At 47.1% G+C, this 19,441-nt stretch overlaps 1 protein-coding gene across 1 annotated transcript in view; it reads right to left on the bottom strand.

The window, feature by feature from the left end:
- Nucleotides 1–19,441, bottom strand: part of LOC8038308 (phosrestin-2) — a 475,145-nt gene that overhangs the window by 26,818 nt on the left and 428,886 nt on the right. The window contains exon 3 of the mRNA XM_040222786.3: nucleotides 14,822–15,114. Coding sequence (XP_040078720.1) covers nucleotides 14,822–15,114 — 293 coding nt within the window. The remainder of the gene's footprint in view (nucleotides 1–14,821; nucleotides 15,115–19,441) is intronic.

Raw genomic sequence — 19,441 nt, 5'->3', positions numbered from 1 at the left:
ACGTCTGAACCGAAACCAACCAAATTGAAGCAACCCCATGGCGGCGAGTGCGCCAGCGCCCTCTACCCGACGGTCAGGCAACTACTGAAATGAAAAGGTCTATAGCTTTCTGTATTATGATAATGCTCGTGCAATCGCCGGTCCACGGCGCGGCAAATCCTGTTCGTGACGTCAGGAAAGGAAACCATTAGAGGGCGCCACCGAAACCTCTCGGCGCCAATAGAGTCACCATACGAGTACCGTCCTCCGTTCCCCGATGTTTGTGCGGTCGCCGCCATCTTTGTGCCCAGTGCTCGAGAGCGGACGCGTTTGGCGATTGTAGAGATTGAAGAAAATGCGACTTCTTTATTTTTAAATGTATCTGAGTATCTAAAAATAAAAAAAAGTCGCATTCTTAAAACTGTACATGGTCTTAAGAAGCCCCACAGATATCGTCTTTTTACTTTTCGCGCACTTTGTTTTTTAAACTATTCTGCTGGCGAAATGTCGTTTCCTGTGATTTCACATTAAAGATTTAAGTTAACTGGCAACAGTAGATTTTAAGCAGCACCAATATGGTCGATGTGTCGTTGCTATGTAGCGTTATTTATTTATAGTCGCCGACAACTTAAAAAACGCAGGGTGTGGCGTGACCCCAAAGACCTGGGTTTCGCCCTGCAGCCAATGAGATCTCTGCATTAGCCGATGAGAACTCCCAAGAACGAATCACGAAGAAAGAAACGTAAGCAGAATGATCCACGCCCTGCGTTTCTTAAGCTGACAGCGACTATAATGACAAGTCTCGCCTGCAGTTCACACGGCGTGCGAGTTCGTCTGCTCTTCGCACACCCCTCGTGCATTTCTTTCCATTCCAAATTCGCGAAGAGCCCCTGCGCATGCGCCCTGCCGACAGCAGCGGCACGGCAGCAGCGTGACGTCACGCCGTTGCTGGATTAGCTCAGTTACGGAACTGCCCTTTCGACGGTGCTTGCACGAGCGGTACCCCCCTTCTTTCTCCACGGCTCGCCTCCCGTCGTTCGACGCGCCACCGTTTCTGGGGGGCGGCTGCTATCAGCTGCTATGGTAACTGCAGTGTATTCGATGGAATACGCATGTTTAGAAGCACAGCGTCTCGCTGGCGTTCCACCGTACTCTATAGAAGACAAGTTTGAACCGAGAATTTATATGGCGCTTCAAATAGCGGGAGTTGGACTGAAAAGAATGAAAGGGGGGGGGGTTGTACCCCCTCCCCCTTTTTCCCACCTCACTTACTTCAGTGTTGAACTCCCGCAGAGGGGTGTGTGCCCCCCTCGGCGGAAGTTACACAACTGAGGTACAAAATGGTATTATTCAGTTCAGTCTTCTGCCGTGCGCCGCCCATTCGCTTCCTAAAATCTGCACCGTCATGCAGTCGGCGCTTCGAATAATGTCGGTACTTGTATAAACCTCACAGCGTCTAGATGGCTTTCCACTGTACTCTATTGAATATACAATTTTGAAGCGAGGATCTGTACGGTGCTTCAAACGACGGGACGCGGACTGAACGGAGTGGGGGGGGGGGGGGGGGGGGGGGTTACCTCCACTCTAAGGGAGTTCCACAACTGAGGTACAAAATGGCGTCATTCAGTTCACTCTTCTGCTGTGCGCCACCATTCGCTTTCTAAACTCTGCACCGTCACGCAGTTGGCGCTTCAGAGAATGTCGCTACTTGTAGGAACCTCACAGCCTCTAGATGGCGTTCCACCGTACTCTATGGAACACACACTTTTGGAGCGAAGATCTAGACGGCGCTTCAAACGACGGGAGGCGGACGGAAGGGCACGAGGGGGGGGGGGGGGGGGGGGGCGGGGCCGTCTCCGCGGGAGTTCCACAACTGAGGTACTCCAGGAACGTTGATTGGCACCGATAACATTGTATAGTATTCTAAATGCCCGCGAATATAGATAATTTCATTCAAAGTCAGAACGCAGCCCACGTCACGAGCCGATGGGGTTAATCATGCAGAACGAAAAGCGCAATTTCTCGTGGTGCCCCGTCAACTTATACGTGTGTTATCGTCGGTTACAGCGCAGTGAACGCGCCGTGAACGCGCGAGCGCAGTGAACGCGCCGTGATCTCGCTCTGTGAGCTTGTTTGTGCATGTATTTGAGCCTTTGGCTGCACTCTTACTCATTGTGGAACAAAGTGTAATGTCTGTTTGTTTTCTCAATAAAACAAATCACTTTAAAGTGTTCTTTTTTGTTTGCTTGCAACTTGATTTGTGTAAATTGTTTTCCTGTTACGGTCGCCGTGTTCATTTATGACATGGGTTCGCTATACTATAATGTAGAGCTCGCGCAGACCTAGAACATAATAAATGGCCGGACATATATAACTAATCACTGATGTCTCATGTAGCAAGCTGGATAACGGATAGCCAGCCCGTCGGCGGCACCACCGGCGGCTATCGCTTCACGGCAGAAAATACGCGTTAGTCTACAGAAGAATTGCATGAAGGTAGGTATATTAAAGTCGGTGCTCCATTGGGAATAATTTATGATGTTATGCGACCATTGTTTTGTGTGTTTTGAGATCAAATCGGTATTTGTAAAGCGTTCGAATGCCGATAGAAAAAGAAATAAAATGTGCCGGAGCACAGAAGACCGTACCGGCTTCACTTGCGCTGCTAAATAAATGAGATGTTCAACAAATAAACGGCGCGCTCCGAGTTGTAGTTCGTCGTAAAAGTCTTTAATGTATATTGAAGGAAAACCTTGCATCGAAAGTACTCGATACAAGTGCTCCAAATGATGTGAAGATGTCCGGTTGCACTTCCTGCGGAGCGTCTGTGGAGCGCGAAGTCACAAGAGTGATATCGGAAATTACTATTTCGAACGGGCAAATACATCAACGTAGGAAATTAAATCGAAAAATGGCGGAGCAAGTAAGTGCGACATACGAAACTTTCCGGCTCGTAATCGTCGGTCACTATATACTGCAAAAAAAATGAAAAAATCGTAGTTATTTGTTGTTACAAGTTGTGTCTTCAATCAATCCTAGCTGCCATTGAGTGCCTAACAAGTTTTATGATAACAGCAGTTGAAGAGTGATGAATTACTCGTGAAAAAGGCATTTCAACTTATCATCTGCGAACTTCTGATAGTTTCAAGACAACGAGAGAGTTTCCACTGACTCTCGGCCATCCTTATCTCATTAAATCGGATTATAGTTTGCGACCAAGACTGTCGCAACCCCAAATCCTTGAATGGTAAAGATAAGTATTAAGCGTTAATCCAGAAAAACAAAGTGAAAGTCTAATTGCCGAGAACAGTCTAGCGAGGAACAACAGACTCCAGCGGTAGTATGGTATGAGGGAGTTTCTTTGCTGATTGAAACTAGAACGGGAGGACAAGGACATAGAGGAACAAGCTTCGAGGGATGCACATATTATGTGCCACATGCCATAGTGATAGTGAGGCGCTGGAGTATGTGATTTTGAAGTGCCCTCGCTTTGGGGGGAGGGGGGGGAAGGGGGGGGGGGGCAAAAGACTTGACGGTATCGATGGGTTTTGCTGGTGAGGATAGAAGAACGGAGGAAACATATATTACTGTTACAAACAGGAGGTTAGAAGACTGGTGGAATGTGATATTACACGATATTAGCGAAGTAGAGATTTTAAGGAGATACGCAATTTAGAAAAAAATTTCAAGGTCAGGGGCGTAAATATCACGAGGTTGGGCGGCGCATGATAATGTTTAATACAAAGAGTATAGCCAATATATTTCTCCGTCCGTCCATCCACCCATCTGGCTTAACGTAAGAACCGCATGGGACGCCCCGCCCCAAAACTTCCAGAACAAAATGGCGTCACTGCGTTATTCAGTGCGAGCGTTGCATTGTTACCACTTCACGGAATAGAAAGGACATTTTTCAGCACATTGTTTCTTTACAAGGTTAATGCCCACAAAAACAAAACTTCGCCTAACGCCCATCGCGCGCGTTGTCGCATGGGTAATCGAGCGAAGCGTTGATTCTCGTGGGTATCTTCTATCCACGTTCTTATCGTTGCAACACAGTGTTTATTGGTAGACATTTTTGTTCCGTTAAATTTTAAAGACGCCGACAAAATGAGGGCGACATGGCGTTTCTTTTCTGATGCCCGGCCTCCGGAACGCGCCCTCTTCGCTTTCCGTCGCGCTCTTGCTGCACGCGCACGCTAGAGGCTGCTTACAAGACGCCAAAGCGTTCTCGAAGGTAGCAAGTTCGCTCTGGAGGCGGGACAACTAAGGCTCCTGCCCTTCCTCCTCATCCTGTCCGTTTGAAAATATATAGAGCCCTTCAATCGGGAAATAAAGATATCGGTATATTTTTGTTTTTCCCTTAATCCGGGTACGCATTGCTTCCTAAATCAAACTCTGCCAATACTCCCCGACAACCTCTCCGCTTAGCCGGCCGTCCAATCCCGAGATCGCTCCGGCTTTCATTTTCGAATCAGCGGACACGAAGAGTCGCCGCCGCTGTTTCTTGCCGCTCGACAATAAAACCTGCAGCTCCCAGGAGGACAAAAGACGCCGCCCGCTCGGGAATCTCGCCTGGGGTCGTAAGTCCGCCGCTCCGGCGTTCCCCAGGATAGCTCCTTGTTTTCGGTCGCGCGCCGTGTTCTCCGTAGAGCGCGCTTTCCCATCCAAGACGCTCCAGATGTCCCATAAATCGTTCGGGAGGGGGGGGCCTACGCCGTGGCATTGACGTCAGCGTATTAGTTCGTTCTTTTCCGCTCGCGTTGTCTCGGGGTTTTCGGAGGGTAAAAATACTCGGAGGTCACTATCGTAAATCCGGACGACGAGATGGATATACGAGCGTAGGCCTGCTGATCGCGTTGGCCTTATATTTGCCCTTCGTAGCCGGAGAGAATGCGTGTAGGCATAGCTGCTCTTTCGGGACGGAAAAATACGACCGTTGTAATGTAGGAAAACAGAGGGGCAACGTGTTGTTTTGCGTGTACCGCGCACGCCAAACAAATGTCATTTGGAGTACACCGTCTAGGCGTTTTGTACTTCTTGGTTTTAGCGAGCGAATGAATGCACTGCATTGTGTAACTTAAATGGCAGGGAATCACGTTAGCGACAGCATACCAGAGAACGACAACGAATAATCTGTAAAGTAAGTAATTCGTGGCGTGGAAATTTAAACGGCGGAAAGTCAGTCTGCCCCAAGAGGCGTCTGATATGTCGGTTGTGGATGAGAAATTTGGACAGGGTAGTACGACGGGACACGTGGGGCCTTTAACGACGTGCATCATGCAGTAGTGATACGTGAACGTGCGCCGGTACGATGCTCATCCAGATCGAAATAACCAGCGGTGGGGATGCTTTGATCTTGTGGCGCGAGCTTTCGCTCCAAATGATCCGAGCTGCGGTGCGCTGAAATACTCGCCCACCGGACACCCATCACATATAATGTAGTCGTCCACATTATGTAACGAATACTGTGAATGACGGCGCATTTATTTTCTCGTAAGCGTTTTGTATTTATGGGAATGTTCTTTACGTCCAATTTCTCGTACAGCCCAATCTTAGCCGAACGCTACGTGTCAGTGCTTTTATATACTTCGTTGTCGTAGAACTGACTCCTTGTAGAACCCGACCAGATTGTAGGTCGGGTTCTTTTGCTTTTGGAGTTTATTTCTGATACCATTCCACAATACATATAAAGTCGGTTTGTACTTGCATAAATAAAGTACCGTTTTGTTGATGTTCGCTTTGTGTTTCCGTCAACGCAAAACGCCAACGTTCTTTTTTTTTTTTTTTTTTTTTCTTTTTGCTATTAATTTTGCACGTCATGGATAAGCCTCAGGCTTAACAAAAAATTGACACAATCTGCCCCTGAAAAGGCTGCTCTTCCACACAAAACGCCTTATTGAGGCAAAGCCAGCATGCCGTTTTCGATCTTGGCTGCGCCGTTCGTCTGGTTTACCATACGAGGCTCCTGCCTTGAGTGGATCGGCTAGTCACTTGAGCGATATAGCCCACCATAACCAAAGACACACGGTCAATTATTAAGAAAAAAAAAACACAAAAAAAAAACACAAATGATTTTGTTTTAAAAATAACTAATCTAAAAAAAGAAAAAAGAAAAGAGCTTGTGGCAAGGAACGAACCTGAACCTACAACTTGTAGGAACTGACACACTACAAAATCCACCGTGATTGCTTTCGGGAAAGATGAAGACAAGGCTGTCGCTGGACGCCTGGTTGAGCGCTTGACGACGCAATATGTCTCTTTGAAGATGTCTATATGAAGTTATTTCTTTTAGAGGAAGTGTTTCAATTCTTTTTTTTTTTATATATATATGTATAGTTTCGTGCTAAATGCCCAGAAGCTGATGGTTTTGTTCCTTTTTATGACCAAGCCGTGTTTATATTCTTATCGATTTTTGATTTTCGGAGGCATTTATTCGGTTGCCTGGCCCCATATACAAGCAGAATACTGCTTTCGGAAACCGGCAATATTTGATCGTAATATTTCGTCAGAAATCAGCATATATGTTTATTTGTTCATGCTTGAATGATAATGCATCCCGATTAAATTCGTTTATTTTAAATTTCGCATTCAATGACGCACAGAAATTTTCCCATGAAGCAAAAAGGAAAGAAAATAAAGGCAACCTACTATCCGGTTCGGTGAGTAGCGTGGTCTCATAATTAGAGAGCCTTTGAGAAATGGTATAGACTAAATCTTTTACAAACCTCCATCAAGCCACACGGGCGCCTCACGTCGTGTCCAGTACAGCCTCAGAGTACATTCACTAAATATGGTAGCCTCAGATAACTTGCGCAGATGCTACTAGATGGCGCAATTTTTTAATAGGTGTCACTAAAATGGTCTAATGTGAGCGAGATTCTTTTACTTTCCCTGCAAAACAACTCCGACAAAATAAAGAAAAAAAAAACTGCGAAAAATATGAACTCCGCTTTTTAAGAAGGAAAAAAAAAACATTTGTTCGTTCTCTAACCCTTACTTACTGGATCGGTTTAAGAAAAAATATGTTTGGAATTATTCTATGGGCGTGTCACTGGTTTACACGTAGCGACCAAGTGTCTCCCCGGTTTATAAAACCTGGACAACTTTAATAATAACTTAAAAATATGTGTTAAACCAAAACGAACAAACTGAGATTTCACTTAATTTTTGTTTCTTCAAGTAAACACGTGGTACAGAAAGCATTGAAACTACCAGGTGCTGGAAAATTAAAAAAAAACAAAAACGATACAATGACCTCGTTTAGCAGTTAGGAACGATCATCACGTCCGTCAGAGTGTAGCCGATGTTCGTTGCTAATTACGTAAAATAGAAAGAGACGTTATGCCATTGTTTTTCCAAAACGTTTCTCACACGAACTTGTAACAATTCCTTCCGTCGGAGGGACAAATAAAAGATTCAAAACCTCGGAACAAAAATAACGGTAATTAAGCTCTGTATGTTTCTGTCGTCATGGACTGTGAGCATGGCGTAATCTACGATTTGGCTGCTCTGGCGAGTCGCCAGTTAGTCACGTAGCACACATAACTTGCACGGCTACATATATATTAACTGTAGTCGTTCGGAGCCGGGATGATTATGACAACAGTTGCGAATTTCCGGATCAGTGACCGGATACAATAGAAAGCTGAAGAAAACACAAAAACGGGAACACACGAATGCCTGTGCTGTCACTAACATGTATTCTTTTGTGTAAAAATTAATTAGTTTCCCCTTATAGGGAACGCAGCTAGATACGTCTAGGCGACTTGTGGCCGTTAAAAAGACAGCGTCTCGCCGGGGTTTTGAATTCGGGACCTCTTTAAGACTAGAGAAGCGCCCTACCAACTGAGCTTACCATGTAGATGTTACACAGTAGCGCCAACAGATGCTAAACGGGTAGTGAAATGCTTTTAATGTTGAAAGAATTTGCAGTTTGTATTTTTATATTGTTTATCTAGGCACATGTGGCAACAGACGCGCCACCTTTCTCCCCGAAAAACTGCTATTCCGCTGCGTAATCGCAAAGAAAAAGAAATTATTTGTCGATCTGCAGCCGCGTGTTGCGGTTGCAGGAACAACGGTCACACGTCTTTGGGGTACACGCGGAGGTCAACCAAACCTGCCCCCTTTGCTGCTGCACTCGCCGTCAGCCCCGTGGCGAACCGTCTTTTGTGTCGATCGCTCGCCACGACCTTTTCCGATGCTAATCCTTGAAAAGTCGACAGTTGCAAAAGGAGCGGCTGGAGTCACCCGTAGGAGGAACTCAACGGTAGACCAGGTGGACCCCCAGAGACGTAATTCAAAAGACGGCGTAAAAGTTGTGGGGAATTTGGACCTTCGATTTCTTTAATAATTTTTCTAAATAGAAAATGACGCGCGCAAAAATGCGTTGGTTTTCTATTCTTTGTTGTGTAGGCGACGCAGATTAATTCCCGCAGTACATTGAGCAAAGTCCGCAAATCGTCGCACCGCCCCTTTAATAATAGCCACTAGTCTTGATCATAGCCACTGAGAGGGTGAGATCAGACGTTAATGATATCATATAACGGCTTTTAAGGGACCCTAACGTGGAGACGATTTACGTAGGAATAAATTGCCTTTCCCCTAAAATGGTGCACAACTGGCACCTTCTATAGGCAGTGACAGGTTACAGGGACGCTGGACCACACATTTTATTGTCCATAATAAGTGGCGCACGATCTTCCCACGAGCCAGCAACTGCCGGTGTGCGCGAGTTCACGCAACGAAATTGACGTCATAGTCCTCCATTGACGCTTAAAGGGGCTGCGCAACGACATTGGGTAGGAATATTTCTTACTTTACACCAGCTTCCTGGCACTAGTGGGACCCAAGAATACTCGAAGGCAACACCACTGACCAAGAAGCGTCTTCGTCGCGGCGGAATTCAAAGGATGAAAGCGGAGCTTTTCTTTCAGTCTCTCCTTCCAAAGCTGCCTTTTGCTCCTTCGCGAAATTTGATGACGGAGCTGTGGGGACAATGGCAACAGTACGATCTCCGGGAATGCGTCATCGAGCTTTGCGGTAACGATATTCAAATGCTGCTCACACAGTGGACGCAAAGACTGCGTACGCATTCGATCTGGGCTCGTGACAATCGATGCCTCGACATGCGTTCGGGTAAAGGGCCTGTGTCCAATCACTACAACGACGACAATGGCCGAGCCATAACAATGTCTGGAAATCGGGGCGTGTCCTACTTGCCAACCCCAGCGCGTGGCTATGATCAAAATTTGCGGCATATAATCGGCTCCAGATTACGTGGCCGCTTGTTCTAGCTGCGAGTTGAGGGGGTGAACGGTGCTCGTTTTTCTTTAATCTTTTTTTCTGGAACTTCTATTAAGTGGGGTGAAAAACGAACGCGTGTTTCATAGGTCATTAACGTTAGGGATTCGTTTTAAGCGGTATTTGCGCGAAGTACAAAAATTGTTGCATCGCCCCTTTAAGATGACAGTGAAATGTATGAGCTACGGGAAAAAGGCGAATAAAAACAAGCTTTTCACCTTCACAAGTGAAAGCTACGCACTTGCTAAACCAAATTATCCCCTACCTTTTACACCAGACGCCACTGTGGAAATGAAAAGCCTATCTTTAGTATTCCTTTTCCACGGAGCCCACACATTTCACTGTCATCTTAGGCGTGAACGGGGGACTATGATGTCAATTTCGTTGCGTGTGCTCGTGCACACAGGCTGCTGCTTGCTCGTAGAAAAATCGTGCGTCACTTATTACGGACACTGGAATGTTTAATTCAGCATACCTTTCAGAGTTTACGAAGAATTCCTCTGATTTCTTTCCACTTTAGCAGCAAACGCCGGATAGCTAGTGCCTAATTGATTAAACCAATCACCCACCGGTGTAGCACCATGTGACTTCCGTCACAATAAGCGTTCGTTTGGAGAACGAAGCAACACGGGACAAGGCTAATCGAATTTTCATTTGCAATTCAAGCACGCAATTTTTACCGCGCCTGTCGCTCTGGGTCGAACTATACTGGCCGGAATGCGTTTCCGGCTGGCATGTTCAGCGTCACGTTTCGTTCACGCATAAAACGTGACCACGAAGAAGCAACAAGTGACGTCACTAGAGTCGGCGTCTCACGTTGTCCGTCGTCGCGACGCTGGCGGTTGGTCGTAGAATTTCCGGCAAAAAGCGTGGGCGAACGCGAGTGTCGCAGTCGTCCCGGCGTCTCAACTGCAGGCTGCCAAAGCTTCCGTTGGTCATCAAGCTGGAGAACGACTAGCGGTAGACCAGGCGTCTGCAGAATCCACCTCCGCCCGCGTCTGTAGTCGGCACGATCGAGGCAGACAATAGCACAATACGTCTGAAACGTCATTAGGGGGAAATCGAGGCACCTTAAATGAGAACGGGGTAAACACACCGGTCGCAGACGCGTTTGAAGTGCTATAGTTGAACGGAAGTAGGCTGGAAAGACGCGGAAAGTAATGCCAGTGACGGATAAGCGATGGAAACGCTCCAAGCAGCATTCGCGCTCACCACGCACTTGTTCGAACAAAAAGGTCGGGACAATCCCATTGTGCGTCTAACCAACGGCAGAGTGAACAGAGTAAACAGAGGAACGTTGGACGGGGACCGCGGCAAATTAATCGAACCCCGCGACCTTTGTGCGGTTCGGTCGACAGGCGCCGGAACGCGAGTCTGCGGCGGATTCTTCGCCAAAACAATCTATCGGTCTGGAAGCAATGACGCACGGGGCGAGGAAAGAATACGACACGCCGGCGCTATCTGAAAAGATTTGCAACGTGCACGGGACAATCCCATGCCGACTGATGCACGCGCATGGGATTGTCCAGGCTGCGCCGAAACTTGGGATACAACAAATAAGAAGGAATGACGATAAATAAAGAATAGGGGATAGTACAGCGTGGCACCAGTTTGATAGATACGCCTCGACCAGCCGTCGTTCTATTCGATGCAGAGCAGAAAGACGACGCATCATCGCGAATGACAGGGCCACGGCGGTTCTCTTACCTCCCGCTACGCTTCAATTCCGGACATGAAAAACGACACGTTCGGCGCACCTGCGCAGGTAAGTGTTTTTGAGATGCCAACAATGGGAATTGATGGCCGAGTGTGTTCGCGTACCACAGTTCGGAACACGTGGGGCGAAAGCTCGCGCTGCAGAACCTTGGGGACTCTGAACTCAATCTCCACCTCTGTCCGTTTCGATCCGGATGAGCACCGTACCGGCGTGCGGTCGTCTACCACTACTGCGTCATGCACGTGAAAGACCCGGGCTATACGTGGTACGACTGCACTTGCTAAATTTCTCATCTATATACAGGGTGTTTTTTTTTTTAAGCTTACCAGATTTGTTTTAAGAAAGCCGTGAAAGTTACACTTATGCCGCTTGTGGAGGTGAGTTATACGGCCAGGGGGACATATTATAGGGGGCTAATCGTAACAATCGATCGGCTAATTAACTAAAATTCGTTAATTATCTTTTTAATGAATAAAAATAAACATATGGTTCCAATTAGAAACTTGCTCAGCATCATCAAAAACCACTAAATCATTCATTTTCAGAAAGACTGAGCGCGTGAGAAGCGTAGTATTGTACTAAAGTTACCACTCTTGGAGCAGGTACAAGGCTGGGGCTAGATAAGAGACGGAAAAATTTCTCGGGCGCCTTATCGCAACCGCTAGCTTTGTACCTGCTCCACGAGTGGTAACTTTAGTGCACTACTACGCTTCTCACGCGCTCAAAGTCTTTCTGAAAATTACTGATTTAGTGGTTTTCAATGACGCTGAGCAAGTTTCTAATTGGAACCATATGTCTATTTCAATTAATTAAAAAGTTAATTAACGAATTTTTATTAATTAGCCGACTGAGCGTTACGATTATCCCCCTATAATATGTCCCTCTAAACGTATAACTCACCTCCACAAGCGGCATAAGTGTAACTTTCACGGCTTTCCCAAAAAACAAATCTGTTAAGCTTAAAAAAAACACCCTGTATATATATATGGCGGAAACCAGTGTCGCGGTGAACCTCAAAGGCAGACCGACCTTATGCTGTATAAACACAAACGTCTTTTTTTTGTATTTTGAGTTGAGATATTAACACCTAAGACTGCTATAGACGAACGCAAGTATACGGCCTCTGGGCGCCGCCATCTTGCTTCTGTTGTGGGTCGACCGTCTGATTGTCAAGCATGCACTACCGAGGCCACCGCGGGTACGCCTCGGCAATGCTTGACTATCAGACGAACTACTTATACCAGCAGTAAGATGGCGGCGCCCAGAGAGGCCGTACACTTGCGTACGTCCCTATACGATACTTTGCGTTTCACTTTAAGGTTCGACCGCTGCCGACGCTATACGATCCGATGGATCCAATCAGGCCTGCTATCAGCGACTAAGCCAATCACGCCGCGTAGTGAATGCGCCGCGATCCTGCGATTCTTTTTCGTGCCTGATTGGTTAGGCTGGTTATGGCAAACCCACAACGTGTGTCATGACGATGCACTTTTAGCCATGTCTGATTGGCTCTATACGATTGTAGCGCCGGCAGCGGTAGGATTTAACGTAAAACGGGTGCATTTTTTTTCGTAGATTGCTGGCGATAAGTTTGTTTAGACCGGCGCATAACAGTGAAGTACAGACGATCACTTTTTTTTTTTTTGGGGGGGGGGGGGGGGTGGAGGGGGGGATTTAGCGTGCATCACTTTGTTGTGCCAAATTGCGTGTTTCGTGCTGTCGTTATATATATAAAAAAAACAAAAAAAAACAACAAAAACACGTGCCGGTATGTTGTTTGTTGAAACTGGAATCACGACAGTGAGAATTGATAGAGCATCCCCGTGAGTGTAACACTGGTAGTTCCCTTGTATCTAAAACTCAGTTTCAGTTTAAAGATTAAAAACAGTTTAGAGTTTACTAGAGACAAATACAGCCTAAAACATACACCGAAACTTTCACCGAATAACAACCTACACCAACAAAGGAACTTTTTTTTATGTAACAGAACGACGGTGCCGAATCTCATCCCGAAATTTGTGAACAGTTGGCAATTATCCCTTCCGGCATCCCACTTCCAACGCTTTGTGCCATGCAGATACTGTAGAGACCGGTTATAACGGAGTCGGTTATAACGAAATAGCGGATACAGCGAAGCGATCACGATTTACCATTTACTTTTGCACTTCGTTATAAACCAAGCCGGTTATAACGAACTAGCGAATAAAGCGAAGTGATTTCCGATTCTCGTCGTACAGAACTGGTTAAATGTTCTACAGCGTGAATCAGTTTCCCATACCTCAAAGGCAGTACCAAAAGCAGCTTTTGGGCTATTTGGGTAAACATAGCGAAACGCGAATATTAGAGCCGGGTACTGATTAAAAGTTTTAACCAGCTTAATAAATTGCTACCCTTTTATTGACTAATTAATCGATAAATCGTTTTTGTCGACCTCTATGCCTAATATCGAAAAAAAGTGTAAAAAAACTACGCACACTGTCATTTAAAACGTAATGCTGTACTGTATGCGCAAAAAAAGAAAAAAAAACGCGGGCAAGCAAGTGTAAAAAGAAATACGTTCACAATATTTTTGTAGAATTAAAATTGCTCTGGCCGACAGTCATATGGAGCGATAAAGTGGTTTGCCGTGAAAAAACAACAGTCCTGCATTCTAAAATGAAAACATGAGGGACAACTAATAAAGCGAGTATTTTTCTCTAACCATACTTCGTCTCATCCTACGATGGACTAAAGGCCAAAGCCACGGGCCGCCAGGTCCAATCACGTTCCACGCTGTACTATGACACGCTTAACATTGATTAGGGGTGGACGAATAATGATAGTATCCAAAAGCGCCCCATCATTTTTGTAGCTTTGACGCTGCAAGGAGCCTATATGTCGTGGCTTCCTTTGCGATGTAAAATTGTTGAGTCACTCAGTGCCCTTCGATTCGAACCACTGTCCACCCGTCCCCTCATCAGTGATCCGAGACGAGGGTACCGACCGATACGTGCATCGAAGCGAAATACCGCACAATTTCTAAGTGGCTCATGACTGGATCTGGCGGTCCGTAGCTTTTGCCTTTAGTCCATCGTAGGGTGGACTAAACCGATTAACCGGTTAACGAAATATATTGCCAATAAAGCATCAGTCGATGAATCCGAAGGGAAGTCTATCAATCTCCCAGCCCTAGCAAGTAGAGCTACATATATTGAGCGCTCGAGCTAACTTCGTTGCCCGGAGGGCGTCTCTGACTGGTGTGTTTATCGTGTACCCTTGAATTCCGCCTGGTGGCGTTATATAAGTGTCATGCCGTCGCCGGCCGCAATCCAGGCGGTGGTGTACACCAGCGGGAGTGAATACGGTAGACACCTTTCCTGATGTAGGTGGTCGCTCTGCAGTTTGACAGCCCACGCAAGCTTTCGCAGCCAGGAGTTGCGACGCCGCGACGACAGAGACGTTCGCGTACGCTCGTCTTTTCCCCCCCAGAACTTGTACACCCAACCACCAGAATCGCGACATCCGATAGCATGACGCGCCGGATTTTTTGACGTCAAAGCCGGCAATAAGATGACATTTCTAGGACGTTACTATTAGGCGAAAATCGATTGACAACTTTTTAGGACGTGGTAAACACACCAGTCGAAGACGCGCTCCAGGCTCCCATACTAGCATCTGCGATCTTTGTGAGACGCTACAAGCGCGCGCTCGCAGTTACACGGGCGCAGGATAGGTGGCGCTTAGTCGATCCACTAGTGACGAGGTTAAGGAAGGGGAGGGGGTGGGGATAGCCCTACGTGGTAATACTAGAACATGCCAGCGGTGACGCGGTGTACCACTCACCTCGAAGCGGAAAGGCACGGCAGCGTCTCCCAAGGCCTCGAGCAGCCTGCGGTGGACGTTTCCCAGCTGCATCGAGTAGAGGGGGCGTCCCGGGGACCGGGAGGGGCCCGGTGCGTCCCCGGGGACCTCGAGGGCGTCGGGGCAGAGCTGCGTGTGACCCAGGTAGATCTCCCGGCACAGGGACATGCCTAGGATCTCGTCCTCCTCGCGGCCGTAGCGGAACCTGCCCACCAGGGCCACGTAGAGCCGCTCGCTGGGCTGCAGCTGGCTTCGGTCGAGCACAACCACGCCCTCTGGGGGAAGACAAGGAAGACAACGAACGGGTTAAGTCGCGGTCGCATGGTTGATACATCACGCAGAAGACAGTATGCATACACTGTTCCTTTTTTGTATCCTCTGCTTTTAGACTTAGGCTAGGCGGCGCAAGCTACCGCCCGTTAAAAAGGGTATAGTCATTAACATCCGTTCATTCATTCGGGGATTAACATCCGGCGCAAGCATCCTTCCGTTACAAAGGGTATAGCCATTAACATCGATCCATCCAAGGGTGTACACCCTAGAAGAGTTGCACTCTTTGGATTTTAGACTTTATTCCCAACTGATTACAAGCAGTTTCACAGTGTTAAATGAACGCTTTGGAAGTTCGCTTCAGCACCCGCGCAGCAGCACGAAACAAATGCTCGGCATAGTCAATGTTTAGACTGCCCACTCGACCTGCAAGCCTGCCGGCGCGTGACGTCAAGGCACTGAATAGTGCGGGCATATTTGAATGCTGGTTTTGGCATCATTTTCACTTGCCGATTTCGTAAAAAACTATTCTGAATTTCGCGATACTAAATAGCATATAGGAGAGGGTAAAGGCCGGTGATTCTGAAAATATAGTTAGTTGGGATAGCTTAAAAAAGCGCCTTTAACCTGCCCCCCCCCCCCCACACACACACACACACACAAAAAAAAAAAGAGGTGCAGGCGCATCTTTGATTGCATTGGCATTGAACGTTGACCCCGAGCATTTGCAACTTCAGCAAAACGGACAGCCTCCTGTGGGAAAACACTGAACTGAACGAAAGATGTACTTTCGCGATTTCAGCTCGTCGCATGTGGCTTCCGCGATTACATGTTGTTGTCGGCGGTTGGCTCGATGGAACAGTTGTCCCGTATGACCATGTTGTTTCTGTCGTATAAGCGCGCTGCCCAGATCTCTCTGAGACTCAACCTACGCTACCGCGTGAACCAGATATATTGCGTTTATCAACCTTCATCACTACCGCAGTACTTTCATCGCTACCTCGACGATGGTCAAGCCACTGGAAGCTCTGTCAGCCAACACATCGCCGCAGGTTCGAAACGTCATTAATAAAGATCGGGGCAAACCATTTCGAGTCCAATGCTTGCCCGCTGAAGCCCGAGCGTGCTGCGTTAAGATGGCACATGTCACGGCACGACCTGTTTTAGACCACCTTATGTTCCCGTTAGTGGCGACCTTTAGAGGTCGCTGGAGTCGCGAATAGATCAATTAATTTGAGGACCTTCGAGCAAGACACGTGCCCCTTATCTTTCCTAATGTTCGTCACCCTTCTTTAATTCCTATTTTTGCCCATTTTTGCTACATCAATTTACTAAGCCCCCACAGTAGGGGAAAAAAAGAAAACAAAAAGTGGTTATTAAATTAACTGCTGATGAGGGTTGAAGGAAAAAGGGGTCTCAGCTCCTGCTCCAAGCGTTTGGCAGAGATTTTGCCAACTGACAGCGTCTAGTAGTGCTCCTTACGTGCAAGGATGGTGTGATGAGAACGATGGGTTTCTTTGCCTCAATTAAGGAAATACTAAGCTCGCTTATTTGGCGAGAAGATTTATTTATTTAATAAATACTACCGCTGATTCAAACCAGTCGATTCCTGGAGTATGCACGTAATTGTAGGACAGTAAATTTATTCATCAATCGTCCGCAAATAAAATGAGAATTCAAGGGCGTCATTTAAGGGTGAGTTAATTTTCAAGGTGCATTTAAAGGTGTGTCAACGATCACATTGGAGAGCGTCACCACTCTCTACAAAACAGTGGGAGGTCATCATTCTGTACATTCCAGACCCCTTAATTAAGGCAGTTAAACTAAATCGCGAAAAGTCAAACAAAAAGCGAGCTAAAAAAAAAAAAAATTAAGGCTTTCGTGAAAAGAAATGACGAAAGCGCATGTATATATTTAAATTGTATTCGCGACTCTAACAAAACGGACGGCACCTAGCAGAAAAACACAGAACTGGCCGGAACAGGTTCTTTCGCGATTTATGCTTGTCTCTTGTGGCTTGCGTGATAACATGTCGTCGGTGGTTTCTGCGATAGAACCGTTGTCCCGGTAACTCAGTCGTTATTGCAGTATCAGCTTATTTCCAAGTTGCTCTCCACGCAAGCTACGCAACCGCGTGAACCAGACATTCTGCATTTATCAACGTTCCTAAGCACCGTGGAAGGACAGTAGGCACTCCTTTCATCGCTTCCTCGAGGAAAGTCAAGCCTCTGGCAGCTCGTTTGCGCCAACACATCGCCGCAGGTTTGAAACATGGAGGACAGAAAGCGGGACAAACCATTTTGAATTCAATGCTCGCTGATGCCCCAGCGTTGTGCGTTGAGGTGGCACATGGCACGGCACGACCTGTATTAGGACGCCATATTTGCCCGATAGTGGCGTCTCCTATAGGTAGCTGGTGTCGTGAATTGATTTGGTCTTGACTTCAAACATCCAAATATTGAATGATTTGTAAAACACAGGTAGATTTGTTTTCACCGTATTTAATATATTCGATGACACAAGCACCACGAAGTGTTTGTTAAACGCATATATATATTACGTTTTTACATATTTTTGACTTTATTCATTTTGCAAGTTAGTCGTATTGGCACTGCCATAGCCTCCTTTATACTGACAAAGCCTGGCAGATCGTAATGAGACGCGGCCGTCGAAAGTGAAAAGGTAGAGCGGCAGACAGCGGATGACAGGAGAGTCATGTAACCGGCGCCCCGCTGCGGCGAAACGCCGAAACACACTTCTCCTAAGCGATAGAATGTCCGCTCGTGCTCCTCGTGTTCCTCGCTTGTCCTCGCCGCTGCAAACGCTGTGCGCCCATTACGAGCTTCCCCGAGAAATGCTCTGTGCTACCAGATCCTCGCGCTCGAAATCTGCGACCGGGCGCTCTATGGCTTCGTCGTCGAACTGCGAGGCTTTGCGAGTATATAGCGGAGGCTATGGCACTGCAAACGAGAAGCGTAAGCATGTCACGCGGTCGCGCTACGTATCGAAAACCCTAAGCGTGAGTATCGCCGCGCGCCTGCCTTCCTATGGCTTAGGAGTCCGCTGACCCGTTGGGGCTCCATATTCTAGCATAGCATAGTATTTTAAAGAACCGATTAGTGGCTTGTTTTGTGCTAACTTCAGCACAAATCCTTTACACCGAAAGCGGTTTATATTTCACTTAGTGCCACCTGTTAAATAAAAAAAAAAGCTGTTAATTGCGTGTTCGCGTTAAAGGGACAATGGAATGATTTCTTCAACTTCTTCCCCCTTAGCTTTAATCCTTAACTCAAAAGCGATAGAAGAAACCACGTGGTTGTGACGTAGTTTCTCACCGGAATGCGATCACTCCATGCTTTCACTGTGCTTTTTAATACGCACACCATAAAATTTGTCATTTGCAAAGGATGAAAAGTGCCGTGACGCCGCCATTGACCATAAACGCGAATCCAAATATTCGTCGTCGGATAGATTGTTAACGAGCGCATACGTCCCAGTGACGTAGATCTCGTGTCCAATGTTTGAGCTAAGTTCGGCTGGCGCTCTTGGGCACCTCGGATGCATCAGAGTGAAAAGGCGGAGAGCTTTCGAAGGAAAGGAGCTACAAAATAGTCCGCTACATATTCGAACTTTCGTACCGAAAAGCAGGCTTTTGACTTTCTAACCTCTCTGTTTTGGCTCTCTAAACGATACGTGATCAGTAAAATTCCAACCTAAAATTATTTATCCCAGCCCAAACTTTATTTCATGGCGCCTTTACCTTCTACCCCTCACGTGCACTCAGGTTGCTGTACACCGTTTCAGCACAGCATGGACTGGAGCGAAACTAGAGCCATGGGTCACACCGCTTATACATCATACAGAAGACTGTCCGCATACAGATCTGAACGCGAGCCACCGCGAGAACCGCGCTTCGAGTGCCGCATAGCATTGAATTCAAGCAGGAAACTTGGCACGCAGCATTCGAACCACGGAATATTGCCGTGACTCGTGTGTTTGCAGACTGTCGTTTGCATAATGTATGAGCAGCGTGACCCTGGCTTTCCATGCGCGAGCGGTAATAGCGTTGGTTCGTACTCCAGTTGCGTAAGCGGCCGTGCAACCGCGGCCCTTTCCGCAGCCACGAACACTCGCTCGTAACCTTTGCTTTCGGTTCTTGAGACGGCGTGTAGCATCGTTTCCACTCGGATGGAGAACTTCATTCTTGGGCGTGCACTCAGTGTGAGCAGGCAACACCACCTAGAACACCAGGCCAGAGCGTGACGTCATCGACAGTGGATCTGCGACCCGCCCCTTTGCGGCAAAACGCGCTGGAGCTGGACAACAGCAGCC

This window comes from Ixodes scapularis, unplaced genomic scaffold, assembly GCF_016920785.2.
Source record: "Ixodes scapularis isolate PalLabHiFi unplaced genomic scaffold, ASM1692078v2 PGA_scaffold5__190_contigs__length_132052651, whole genome shotgun sequence".
Classification (NCBI taxonomy): Eukaryota; Metazoa; Arthropoda; class Arachnida; order Ixodida; family Ixodidae; genus Ixodes; species Ixodes scapularis.
The sequence above is the reverse complement of the archived record's forward strand: the minus strand, read 5'-3'. Positions and strand labels throughout refer to the sequence as shown.